This window comes from Arachis duranensis, chromosome 4 (assembly GCF_000817695.3).
Source record: "Arachis duranensis cultivar V14167 chromosome 4, aradu.V14167.gnm2.J7QH, whole genome shotgun sequence".
In the NCBI taxonomy this organism is placed as follows: Eukaryota; Viridiplantae; Streptophyta; class Magnoliopsida; order Fabales; family Fabaceae; genus Arachis; species Arachis duranensis.
Genome location: NC_029775.3, coordinates 21,090,535 through 21,104,705, shown reverse-complemented (window position 1 = coordinate 21,104,705; position 14,171 = coordinate 21,090,535). Strand labels below are relative to the sequence as shown.

General features: G+C 34.2%; 3 protein-coding genes across 3 annotated transcripts; 1 reads left to right on the top strand and 2 right to left on the bottom strand.

Annotated features, from left to right (window-relative positions):
- Positions 1–1,331: 1,331 nt before the first annotated feature.
- LOC107483721 (uncharacterized) lies at positions 1,332–2,180 on the top strand. The gene has a single exon (XM_016104330.3). It carries the CDS (start codon positions 1,433–1,435, stop codon positions 2,114–2,116), a length of 684 nt encoding a protein of 227 aa, XP_015959816.1. The 5' UTR covers positions 1,332–1,432; the 3' UTR covers positions 2,117–2,180.
- Positions 2,181–4,183: 2,003 nt separating this feature from the next.
- LOC107483725 (protein TRIGALACTOSYLDIACYLGLYCEROL 4, chloroplastic) lies at positions 4,184–7,722 on the bottom strand. Its single transcript, XM_016104335.3, has 5 exons — positions 7,177–7,722; positions 6,328–6,565; positions 5,560–5,923; positions 5,067–5,398; positions 4,184–4,523 (listed from the first exon to the last, which is right to left on the bottom strand). Exons 1-5 carry the CDS (start codon positions 7,434–7,436, stop codon positions 4,329–4,331), a joined length of 1,389 nt encoding a protein of 462 aa, XP_015959821.1. The 5' UTR covers positions 7,437–7,722; the 3' UTR covers positions 4,184–4,328.
- Positions 7,723–10,451: 2,729 nt separating this feature from the next.
- LOC107483726 (uncharacterized) lies at positions 10,452–12,683 on the bottom strand. The gene is made up of 3 exons (XM_016104336.3): positions 12,459–12,683; positions 11,696–11,763; positions 10,452–11,604 (listed from the first exon to the last, which is right to left on the bottom strand). Exons 1-3 carry the CDS (start codon positions 12,562–12,564, stop codon positions 10,723–10,725), a joined length of 1,056 nt encoding a protein of 351 aa, XP_015959822.1. The 5' UTR covers positions 12,565–12,683; the 3' UTR covers positions 10,452–10,722.
- Positions 12,684–14,171: the final 1,488 nt, after the last annotated feature.

Sequence of the window (14,171 nt, the reverse complement as noted above, 5' to 3'; positions counted from 1 at the left end):
TTTCAAATCATTTATCTATTTTTTGTTTTTACTTTTACTTTTTTGTTTCTCTTAATTTTTAAAATTTGATGGAAAAAATTACTCAATAAAAAAAATTCTTCCTCAATATATAAAAATAATATCTAAATTGTATTCGCGATAGAATAATATTGTATCCACTACTTGATAACTTTTTACTTTATTATATTTACTTGTTGGATCATTTTTTTTCTATTTTTTATGTATCAGTATAATTTAGTAAATTAAAATATTAAAATTATTGTAAATTATATAATATATTTGATGGCAATATATGGCCGAGTTTGGTTGCTGTGCATGTTCATTAGAAACGTAAATTCGGTGATACATATCTATTATTCGTTTAGTAAGACATCAATTTTGAAAGGATATTCTGGTATATAATGACACACAAAATTATATATTTAGTATCTTATCGTCAGAAAGCTAAGTTTGGACACAAATTTTTATTATAATTTTATTGCTTTAAGACTTTTTAAATTCTACTTCCTTCCTTATTAATAACAATAACAAAAATAAAATTGATTTTTATTGACAGATATATTTATGTCTTCTAATTATATAAATTTATATGTATCTTTGTCCCTATATATGTGTAACCTTATGTATGTGTTTTTATTATTTTGATATAGTAAATAAATCCGGCTAATGAACACATAAAGACCTTATCATTTTCAAGTTCAACCTTATGGTACGGTACACATTTTGCTAAACACAAATTTGTATATGTTATTAAAGACAGAAGTATATAAAAATAAAAGTATATATTTAAATAGGTCTCTAAAATAATAAAATATTTTAGGTCGGATGTTTATATTCTTAAAAATTTTTTGTTACATTTAAATCAATAAACATTTTAAAAATAAAACATATAAATTTTTATGTCACATTTTTAAGAATTTATTTGTCTAAATAAAAATAATAAGTCTAATTAAGATAGGAATTTATATTTCTTTTTTATAAAATTTGGATGCGAAACTATTTGGATATATACTCTAAAAGTAATACAAGTTGAGGTAAGAAAGATATCAATAATGACTTCAAAATTCAAATTCTCCAAAAACGTGATGGTGCAAGTAGTGCAAGCTTAGCTCTTATTATTTCCCATTTTGGCCACTTATATCAACACGTTGCTTCCTGGAAACAGCACACTCCTTCCAATACTATTATTATTCTTAGGCTTCAAGTTTTCTCATCTATCTCAATCAAAGACTAGTCAAAAAGATACTTACATATATATCACATTTTGAAAATTTTACTTTGACAATTACACAAGCCACTACTATATGTAATAAATTAAAGCCTACCCTTCATTCACTCATTCATTCATTCATTTACTTTCATTATCAATTCATCATAATATGCTTTCTATCTAACTTTACATTACAAATAGTTTTCTTCATTCACTTAAATTATGGCTGCTAGTGCTACCAATGATCATAATCAATGGAAGCAATTCTATAATCAGCACCAAACTCATCAAATGACGGCGGCGGCGGCGGCAACAACCACCATGGTGGCAGCATCATCATCATCAGATAGTATTTTGAGTCCAAAAGGAAGTGGTGTTACAAAACCAATTAGAAGAAGATCAAGAGCATCAAAGAAAACACCAACAACACTTCTCAATGCAAACACCACCAATTTTAGGGCATTGGTGCAACAATTCACAGGGTGTCCTAATAGCAACAACAGCATTATGTCATGTTCATCACTAATTGGGGTCCATAACAAAGGTCCTATTACCTTAAATTTCCAACAAGGTTCATCATCATCAGCAGCAAGAAGAACAATAATTCCATCATCATTTGTTGTTGGTGGGGGAAGTGGAAGAGATTATTGTTATGATGATCATAACCAGGGTCAACAACAATTAGCTGCTACTACTACTACTAATAATAATTCTCTTTTTCCATGGCAGAAGCAACAGGATCATCAATTGCAAGAGCAAGAGAGTGGTTACTCTTTTGATGAGTATGTTATGAAGAACAGTTATAATAGTGATGATCATGGCATGATGATGATCATGGATAATGATTTTAGTTTGCATGATCTTGCTGTCAATAATAATGCCTTCCCTGATCATGATACTTACTAATAAGAATTAGTGAGTGGTATCAGTAATTAATTATTAGTTATATATATTATGTAATGAAACTATGAAAGCGTTTGATATATTAATCTATCTCTTGATTAAATTGCTGTTCTTGTATCTAGAATGTTAAATATTGTTATTAAGTTGTGTTTGAATGATTCATGTTTGAATATGAATGTGAACATGAATGAATGTTCAAACAAGTGATGGAGTGAGTCTTTGGTCAACGGGGCCAACTTGAGAGAGGTAATTAAGAGACAAAAAAAATAAATAAAAGATATATTATATTATATGAGGTTTTGGACTTTAGAGTTTTGGTCAAAGGATTAGGAATAAGAAAAATAAAAGGTATTAATGTTGGTATGATATCTCATCTAATATATTAAAATCTTAAAGTTCTTTACTTTATAAAATCTTGTTATATCTTTTCAATGCTTGATTTTAAGAACTAATTAAGTAAATCTTTATTTTATATATCTTATTCTAGCACAGACATTAATTATGTAAAAGAAAAGGGACCTGCTACACATACAAGTAAAAAAACCATACAAGTTTTACAAGTTATCAGCCCAAACTTTATTAACACGTGCACTAAGGAGCGTAACTACACGCGCCCCACTCAAACGGTTCCTCTTCGTCGTCTTCTTCTTCTTCCTCTTCCTCTTCCTCTTCCTCTTCCTCTTCCTCTTCTTCTTCTTCGTTTTTTTTCGATTTTCATGGTTTCTGAAATTCTTCTTCTTCTTGCTGCACGTTCTTCTTCCTCTTACTCTTCTTCTTCTCCTTTTCTTTCGTTTATGCACGTTCTTCTTCCTCGTTTTCTTCTTCTTCTTCTTCTTCATTTACGTCTTTTCTCTCTGTTTTCTCATTTTTTTTCAATTTTTCATGGTAAAATCGTTTTTGAAGAAGAAGAAGCAGCAGAAGATGAGGAGGAGAAAGAGAAAGAGTTCAGTGTATTTCTGTAATCATTTGGGTGTATTTGAGTGATATCTGACTGATATCTATGGGTATATCTGACTCATATCTATGGGTGTATCTTATTGATATTTATGGGTGTATTTTTTATTTCAGAAAAAATGGCAGGCATTACAGAAATACACCCAAACGATTACATAAAATACACCCAAGAGATTACAGAAATACACCCAAACGATGACATAAAATACACCCAAGAGATTACAGAAATACACCCAAACGGTTACAGGAATTCACCCAAACGATTATAGAAATACACCCAAAAGATTACAGAAAATACACCTAAAGGATTTAAGAAAATACACCCAAAATCATGCATAATTCAGAACTCTTTCTCTTTCTCCTCCTCATCTTCTGCTACTTCTTCTTCTTCAAAAACGATTTCAGAGCTTGATGTCAAAAAACAATAGAAATCGAGAATAACGAAAAAAGAAAACAGAGAGAAAAGCACGTAAATGAAGAAGAAGAACAGAAAGAGAAAGAAGAACGTGTAGCAAGAAGAAGAAGAATAAGAAGGAGAAAGAGAAGGCAAGAAACGTACCTTGTTTCTTCGTTTTTTCTAGTGATTTTGATGAAGGAGAAAGAGAAAACGAAAAGAGGAGAAGAAATTTCAATAAAAAAAAAAGGGAGAAAGAGAAGAAAAAGAGACACAGAAAAAGAAGAAGAAGAAGAAAAAAAAGAAGAGGAAGAGGAAGAAGAAGAAGAAGCGGCACGGAGAAAGAAGAAGAAGAAAAAGCGGCACAAAAAAAACGTGAAACAGCATAAATAAAGCGCGTGTAAGTGACGTAAGAGTTACAACACGTTTTGGTGGATTAGGCATTAATAAACTTGTAATAGTTACAAGCCCTAATCGCTTGTATACTGAGCTTTTCCCTTAAAATATACCACTCCCTGCGTCTAAAAATAAGTGTTGCTTTAACTTTTGATACATTAAAAAACCAATGTATTTAGCTGCAAAATAAGTTAGGGGGTTAAAAAAGGATCAACACATTATCTTCTTTTTCTGTCAACTTTGACGTGTTCATCACTATTTTTCGTGTCGACAATTATAATCCCAAAAGATATTGAAAGAAAAAAGTAACAAAATAGAAATAACTATTTCCACAGAAATTGAGATTGATAAATAACAACCACTTGTTTACATGACCATACAACAACCTTGCAATTTAATCTAAAGAACCAAAAAAAGAATAAGTTGAAATTAAAAGAATGGCTATGGAGTAATGTGTGTTGATGAAACTCCTTATTTCTCATAAAAGCGAAGTTCTGCCATAAACTCTTGGCGCTGGGGACAATACCATGCAACTGCTTTTGCTGAAAGAAGTACTTGCAATGCATACTCAATTGCTATTACTGAATCCTTTGCTTTTACAATGTTAGGGTCCTTCAAATCAATTGTTACTCCTGAATCAACTCTAAAACTCAATGGCCCAAAAATCTGCAAAATCACACAAACATGTGTTGGTAAGTGGTAACATGCAAGCAGCTTTAAGAACCAAATTTTTGTGCAGCATTGTAGAATTTAGACTTTCTACTAGCCTCTAATTTATTTAAGATAGATTACATTCACTTCCTTTGAGGTTAGGAGATATTTACACACAACATCCGTTGATTTGTCATGTCTACACGAACCTCCTTACGGCGGAGGTCAATGTAAGTTATGTCGTGTTTATAAAGGTGATTAGTGTCACGGTACACAAAATATGAGCAAGGGTGCTGAGTGGCATATAAACTAAATCTAAAAGAGATTAGTATATACTTCTACAGATAGAGGGGTGTCATGAGAAATAATTCCCAACCCACCCATGCTACGTGTACACTAGAAATCAATTACCCATTTTTGGTGGGTACATAGCATTTTTGTTTCCCACCACAAGGGAGGTTAGTGTAATTTACCCATTTGCAGTCCTTTCAAGATGGAATTGAACTAGCCAGGAAAAACTTCTAAGAATGTGAAATCGGACGAGTGAATTGGTACTACCTGCTGTTGAAAAGATAAGGTGGCATTGGGGCAAACTGCCTGAAAATCATCCAAGCTGGGCTTTCTGGATTGGAAATATTCTCGTGCTAGATTTCTCGCACCATAAAAGAATTTGGTACCTGAAGGTATATTCAGCTGGGCCTGAAATCGCGTAAGATCTAGATAACGCTTTTGGAAGTTTCCAAGTTGGGCTGTAAGAGAAGCAGATGCAAATGTATCCGCTAGAAACGAAGCATTAAGCCCATCAGGATTATCAATAAAAAAACCTATGGGATCTTCATTTGCCAGTGCTCTTTCTGCGCTCTCTCCAAAACCAGTTGTAGCAGCAGCACCTTATAAGAGAATTCAAAGAACAAATAAGAAAAATGCCTATGGTATCCAATCCATGACATTAAGCAATCATTTAGTTATAGAACGACGATCATTTTATATCTATCTAAATCTCTTCGTCTTGACTATTTGAGAAACTATCACAGAGAAGTGGCCATCTTACCGATATTCCATGATGCAGACACATTAGGATTAGAAATGAACAAGTCATATGGTTGCACCAATTTCAACTTAGGAGCTTCACTTTTCCAAATATCAACCTTATTCCTGAAAGATATGGAACTTTTGAGGGCTAAGCCTGGAAGTATGTTTCGTGGTGGTCCGCCAATTTGATTTTGGATCCTGTCAAAGGGCTCAGGTGACCCAGAGTTATAGTGCGCAGATAAATGATAACTCATAGAAGAATCGCTGGTTGACAGAGAAGCAAAGTCGATCGCCATTGAAAATGGAACATCCCAATAATTACCAGACTTGTCAACAAAAAGACCAGGAGAAACTGCCTCCACTGTGAGTTCATGACTAGGAAACTACAACCACACACCAATTGTACAGTTAGTATAAATACACAAAATCTAGTTCAGTATACACACAGCATGATAACGTAAAGTAAGAAAGATAGATAAAAGTAGTTAGCTAATGTGGTTTGTATTAACAGTGTATGTCCAAATTTTTAGCTAACTTAGAATTCATAATCAATTAATAAATGAAAAAGTTACATTCAGAGGTAAATTTATCCCGAAATATGGCCATCACAATAACCGAACACCCCTCAAAGGAAAAATGAAAAGTACCTAATAGGAAAAGAGAAAAGCTCACTTAACAATCTAATGTCTTGTCATAGAATTCTAAAACAGAATACTAAAATTCATCAAGAAATGGAGCCATGCAAGGAACTTTAGAAACTCAAAAGAATATACACTCAAATGCTTACCTTGTGACGAAGAATTGCTTTCCCTCTTGGATTATCATCATAGTCTAAGGCCAAATGTAAGATATCATCCGATGTTAACTGGAACTCTGAAAACAAGCCCAGTGCATATAATGATTTCTGCTGCAGCTGTCTCCCAATGGTTTTAAACCAAGACGAAACTTGAGATGGCTTTTCCTCACTTCTTTTAACAAATGAAATGAATTTTTGCAAATGGAATTGACCAAGAAGATATACAACCCTGCAAAACTTTCAGACTTGAAAATCAGAATTCCATGAGAATTGACATAGTTCAATTATGACAAAGCCACAGCTAGGAAAAGAAGAAAAATTAACTTAACAGGATAATTCAAACAATAACTAACATGGTCACTTTAATCCTGTCCCAGTCCTACACATAAATCTACCCTCAATGAACTCATTAATTCACCCACATTGTAATAAATAAAAAATTCCACAATGTCACATCTCTTCAAATTAAAACTAACCACATCCAATACTGCTGCTTCAGTAGAAGCATGCCATTATCTAAGAGAGCAACATAACTATAAAAATTCCAAATTTCACCCCCTTTTAGCTTTCTCCTATTGAATTGATTGATGCAATCAAAATTCAGAACATTGGCAGCCAACCCATAAACAAAATGGGAAGACCCTCAACAAGTAAACATATCCAAAATGCAGCCACAAAGAGATAAAAACAGCAAATTTAACATACCCCGCTGCAAATTCCGTCAATTGACCCACCACATGAACAAAAACAAGAATACCCAGATACACAAAACACATAAAAATCAAAACTTTTAACTATGGGAATGAACGAAAATGTGAAATTAAGCTAATATTTTGATACCAGTCATCGTTGAGTGGGAGGGAGAGGACTCGCTGGAGGGAGAGTCCATTTGGTTTGGCGAAGGAAGGAACAAACGGAGCGAACATGAAGCGCTGCATGAAGTCAACCTGCTTAGGCCTGGAAAGCCTGGGCCCCCTGGAAAGGCCCAAGGGTAGAGGATTCCCAGAAACAGGGCAGGCCGAACCCTCGAGGGTCTTTGGAGTTGAGACATCAAGGTCCCAAAAGCCTCCTCCATCCATTACCCATCTCAACTTCCTCATCACTCACTGTTTCGCATACGGTTGTGTTGATTTCACATTGACACTGGTGAAGTGTGTGTATGAGTGTGTTGAAAATTGGAATGACTCTTCTATATACTCTACTATTTCTGAATTCTGAGTGAGAGTGAGTGGGTGTGGCTTCTTCCCAAATGATTGTTGAATAGAATCGATCCTTTCCTTGAGAGTTGAGTCACATGGAAATGGAAAGTGGTGAAAGAACAGAACAAACAGGAGAAGACACGAAAAGAGGCTTCTATGGTGGTTGCTATCTACTTACAATAAAATATCATTTCTGTTAGTGCAAAAAATTTCAACTAACTTTATACTTGCAAAAGATTGATCTAAATTTAGTTTGACAAAAATTATTTAATAAAATAATTATTCAAATTTTTTTTCATTTAATTCAATTTTCATAAAAAAATGGGGATCCAAACAGGCCTTAAGAATTAAGAGAGAAAAAAAAAAACCAAAAACAAAAGAGAGAGAGAGACAAAATAAGGGAAGAGCAATACGAAGAAAATGTGAAGCTTAAAATGGTTGTAGGGTCACTTACCAGTTACCACCGAAAAGGGTTTTTGACGAGTTAAACTCAAGATGGTTTTTAAGATTGTCATTTTGTACTAAAATTGTTTTTGAGATTCTAATTATATCAATTATATTCTTGAAATTAAAAAAAATGCATCATATTAGTCCCTGGTCTATTTTTTATTAACGACGTCATGGTATAATAACGTGGACTGTAAGTGACACGTGTCACTTCATGATTTGGCCATGTGTAATAGTATGATGATGTGGTGACCAGTGACACGTGGCATGCTGACGTGGATGGTTGTGCCACGTGTTGCAACAGTATTCGTCCACGTGTCATTCATTATGTCATCGTTGTATATGCACTAAATTAGTTCCTCACTTTGCATTAAATGACTCATTTTAGTCCCTAAAATTAATTGTCGTGCACCAAATTAGTCCCTTCACCAGTTTTTTCTCATTTTTTTTCTATAAATTTCAAATTCTCAATATTTTTGAATGCATTAATTTCAATTCTATTTTTTCACATGTTCTTCAAATAAAAGTGTTTTTATAAAATATTTTTTCTCTTACGAATACCCTAATGGCCGACTTGGAGTTGACGTGAAGGCTTTTCAAACACCTTCACTACCATCTCCGACCTCTTTCAGTACTTTTATAAAATATTTTTTTTTCTTGCGGACACCTCTAATAGCCGTCGTCTTGGAGTTGACGTGAAGGCATTTCAAGCTTTCCTCATTATCATCTCTGACCTCTTTCGTCTAGACTGCAAAGGTCAAAAGTGGTAGTGAGGGTGCTTAAAGTTTCTTTAATCTAGCTCATTTATACATAACAAAAACGTGTATTTCATAAAAAAATATTTATTTTAATTATTAATTTCTTGTTAAAAACACATTTTTTATGAAAAAAATATATCTAATCAATCATATAATTATTTTTTTATAATAACATACTTATATATTACAAAATTTACCAATGTTAAATTATTAAAAAAATTATATAATTAAAACTAAAATCTTAAAAAATTTTATAAAAGCACTTGTATTTAAACGATATATGAAAAAATAGAATTGAAATTAGTGTATCCAAGATATTAAAATTTTAAATTTAAAAAATGAAAAAAATTGGTGAAGGGACTAGTTTGGTGTACGTCATTCAATTTCAGGGACTAAAATGAGTCACTTAATGCAAAATGAAGGATTAGTTTGGTGCATATACAACGATGGCATAATGGATGACACGTGGACGAATACTGTTGCGTCACGTGGCACAACCGGACACGTAGCCAAATAACATTGTGACACGTGGTACAACCATCCACGTCAACATGCCACATGTCACTGGTCACCACATCATCATACAATTACACGTAGTCAAATCATGAAGTGACACGTGTTACTTACAGTCCACGTCATCATGCCATGTCATCATGTCGTTAATGGAAAATACGTCAGAGACTAATATGGTGCATTTTTTTCAATTTCAAGAATGTAATTGGTGCAATTGAAATCTCAGAAATGATTTTAGTGCAAAACATCAATCTAAGAGACAATTTTAGAGTTTAACTCGATTTTTGACTGATGAATCCGTGAACAAATGGAAGAGGGTTTTAGGTGGAGAAGGTTCGAATAGAAACAAATTGTGTAATGAGGTGGCTTGAGAATGTGTGTGAGCGGTGCAAGCAAATTAGGATACGATTGTTGCTGTCATTGTGGAGTGTTAGGGTTTTATAGGTATATTAAAAAATCAATCATTAAATTATTTATTTTATATATGTAATATTTTATATCGATAGTTGATTTTATTAAAGGTTGTTTTTGATAATATAAAGTTAGTTTACATTTTTATTATCGAAAATAATAATCTATTCTCTCTAGTTAATAATTGTTCTGAGTAAAAAAGTGAGGGTAACAATATGAAGTTTAGGATACAGCTTGTAATTTTACTCATACTTAAATTTGATGATTAGGAATATTATTTTCTGTTGATCGTGACAATGATGATGATGACACCAAAATGGTCAAAGTTTTTACTGTTAAAACTATAGGAGTCAACAAAAATAAATGTGAAGATGAAAGATAGCTCAAAAGTACAAGTTAAAAATAGTTTTTTGTTTAGCTCAACGACTATTTGTGTAGTCGACGTAAAAAAGCAATTGTGAGTTTGTGACAATATGTAATGTAATCCTATGTTTGTGTAAAACATGTTTATATTAAATGTATATAAAAATCAAATCTAAAATGAAATAGGAGTAAATTATTTTTTTTAAATATATGTTAAATATAATCTAAAATCTTACATATATCTTAAAGAAAGAGGTATATTGATATTGTTGAGTAGAAGATGAGAGGCGTATTGATGTTAGAGTTTGGTGTTCTTAGAGAGATTTGTGCTTTTTCTTTTTCCTACCATTTTTCTCTTTTTTGTTAGATAAAATGAACTCACTTGAAGTTCAAACACAATGGGAAGTGAGGAAAGGTACACAGTTCAAACAGAAGCAACAAAAAGATAACCAACCAACCAGCCAACATTACAATTGATCCTATTTCTGAACTCCATATCCCTTAGTTTTGTGTACAATATCCAGCTGCAGGATGCAACATTTAATGCTTCATTACATGACCTTCCCACTCCACTTGACAATCCTGCTTTTTTCTAATCTATAAGTTATGAACTAAGATTCTGTTACATCCAAGCTACACGCATAAGTAGATCAAAATACAGTAGTTCAGATCATATTTTAGTTTACACTACAATGTCAACTATCACTGTCACTATCACTAAGAGAAAATATTGAACCATTGATCTGAGATTTCTGCTCTATTTGATTTCTATTTTTAAGTTTACAAAAAAGTATGGAACTATCCTTGATGGGAGAAACCCCAAGACTTTGAGAAGCGACAAGAAGACGCTTCCCAACTCTGGATTTTCTCTCTTTGGAAACCAAGTCAGCATGAAACGGAGCATGTTTTCTGGATCTTCTCCTTTTAGGCCCTGCTTTTTTGGAAACCAAGTCAACCCGAAATGCAGCATGCAGAACAGGTGGAGCTGTTTTGGGAGTTACCGGTGCCGGAATATTGATTCGTCTTTTCAAACAACTCTGTGGTGTAGCTTTTGATTGAACTTCGATATCACTGTGAACAGCATTGGATGTAAAGTCCGAGTTTGGAGAACTATTAATATTGTCAATCCCATTGAAGCCCAGAAAGTATTTATTGATTATGGCTGACACTGATATCACTTGTGTTGACATCTTACTGAGACTGCCTTGCATTGAGTTTGCATGCAACACAGCCTGATTTTCAACTTTATTTTCTTCCTTCAAATATTGACTCTTCTCGGTGGTGCCGGTAGGTTTTTCGTCTTCTAGAGTTCCACCAGCTGCATTTTGCATGTAATTTTTGCAGAACCCTTCCGCTCTTTTTTCCTCACTATTGCATATACCTTTGTTCTCACCATTTGAGGTCATCAAGCCCTGGCGTTTGGAAAGAATGGCTATGCCACAGGGTGAACATGGAATATGCAAACGCGTTAAATGCTGAATGTCCATGTGAAGAAACCATGTTCTCCTCATCTTGGGGAAAACATGCTTTATAGGCAGGGAATCTGGCAGGTAGTAGAAGCATGATTTTCGCTTGACCTAGCAGAATATGCAGTAATTTCTTGAGCACAAACTGCTTGTTGAACAAGTTCATATACAAAGCATAGATACCTAAACATTAAGAACTTACCATTAATCCATTAACTTGGATTTCTCCTGTATCTGGTAAACATCCGAGGTGTACTCTCGCAAAGTCTCCTGAAGAACAATCATCACATCAATCATTTCTAATGTCAGAACAAATGAACTCTTAGTTAAACTGCATTTAATCAATAAAAGAAAGACTACAAAACTCAAAGAACACTAGATTTTGAACATGCCATTTCAAACGGAATTTGCATCCCCAAGGAAGAATTCCAAACAATGCAGGAAAAACGAAGAACCGTGATGACATTATCATCGGATAACTTCCACTAAAAATTTTGCAAAGACATTGCCAGGTGGTAAATATATCTAACTTAATAATCATAGACTCGTGGATCCAACGATACACTCCTCCAGTATAATGTTAGTATTACTAGTTAATGAAGCAATTAAAAGAACAATTTGATTTGACATACTGTCTCTAAACCTAAACTAAAAGAAGAAATTCAACCAACTTCCCTTCCAGCACAGTCCACACTAGATGCTGATAAAACCTTGAATGAGGATATAAACAAAGATTAGAACTAATAAAATAAAAAATTCAAATGGCTCTAACAAGGTACAAACTCTATGAGGAGAACATTCAGGGCACATGCAAAAGATTCACAACAAAAAAGATTGACCAAACTTGTTTCCCTCTCACAATAATAAGTACATTAAAGTTACAACTAAGATATAAATTGAAATTTGAGGATTCATAAAACTAACAAAGAACTCATGACGGAAAAGAAAGAGAGATTGGATGATACTTTTGAGTGATGCGACTGTAACGTGGGGAAAGGCTTTGAAAGCAATGCGAGTGCCAAAATTGGTGTCCACAAACACAGCAACTTCACCAGCTTCCATTGTTGGCATTCAATCTTTGTTCAGAGTAACGAAACAAAAAGAGAGCGTGACGAAAGATGAACGAGGCGGTAGCAGAAGCGTCTTTCTCAATTCCTCCTTTTGGGATCATCAATTCATCAACGCCTCCAAGGACCTATTGACAAAATATTTATATTTTGCTGCCAAAAACAAAAGAATTAAGGTGTTCATCAAAAAAGAAAAGAAAAATTAAAAAATATTCTAATTAAGGTATTAAAAGTGGAAGTTCTGTAATTTTTAAAGAGAGAGAGAACCAAATTTTCTATAAGGAAAAGTATGAGGAGACAATAATTTTATTGTACAATGTATACAATGGGCTTTAATTGAGATTAAAATTAAATTATGGGTTATTAATTAATTTTGAATTCTTTCTAATTTAAAATTTGAAACAAATTAGGATTTTCATATTGGTGAATTGAGACTCTACAACTAGCCTCTCAGCTTATCTTTCTCTCGCTGGACCCTCTCACCTACTGGACGCCAACAATTGCCGTGCATCCACAGCCGACGCCTCTACCCTCTACGGCAATTTTCAAGCACCCGCCGTCCCCTGAAAATCTTTTTCCCACATGAAATTGATCGGCACAACGTGCAGCCCACCGCGACTTCTTTCTCTGCCGCGGCTCCCCCACCCGTGAGGCGAGACATCCGCGGCTTCTTCCATGCACAAAGCTACCCCCAACACCATCGTGATTCCCCCACTCACGATGAAGAAACCCAACCCCAAAATGGCACTCGAAAGTCGTGCCACTGCGCCGCAAGCCGCAACGCCTCTGATCCCCTGCGTCGCCTTCCCGACGATGAAGAAGATTGCCCTCTGCTCCGATGCGCCATGCCTTCCCAACGAAGAAGGTTGTCCTCTGCTCCCCTGCGTCACGTCTGTTGAAAGGGGAACATAATTTGAGCATGTGAGCATTTAACTAATTAACCTGAGTCTCTTTCTTTTTTTGGCTTAGATTTGGTTGCAATTGGAGCTTTCTTATTTGTATTTTTATTGTATTTTGAGGTTGAATAATAAATGAATAATTGCTTTTTTTGGCATGCCAGGGCTTTAGATAAGTAATTTTTCATGCTTCAAATGGAACTAGCAGTTGCTAGGAGTTCTCATGAAGCCAGGATCTCAGACTCGAATAGCACGACCACTACCATGGGGATATCCGGGGAAGGTGCTCCTAGGAAGAAGGCCTTTGTAGTGATTGGAATAAACACAGCTTTCAACAGCAGGAAGAGGCGTGATTCGGTCCGAGAGACTTGGATGCCTCAGGGTATATTATATTTCCCCTAGAAACTGTTTCTACTAAGAGTCAATGTTAGTATCTACCTTTAAAAAATGGGATAAAATATTAGAGGAAAAGTTTTATGCTGATAGATGTTTATATGGATCCTAACATTGAGAGGACATTGAATTAGAATGGCATGGCCAACTTTAATATATATCTAATACCTGTTTGAACAGGAAAACAGCTTCTTCAGTTAGAGCGCGAGAAGGAAATTGTTATTAGATTCATTATTGGTCACAGGTAATTGGTAGGAACAATTCTAGTTTAGTGTGACTGGAAATTATCTTGACAATATAAGTTGTTAAAGTTATCCTTTCC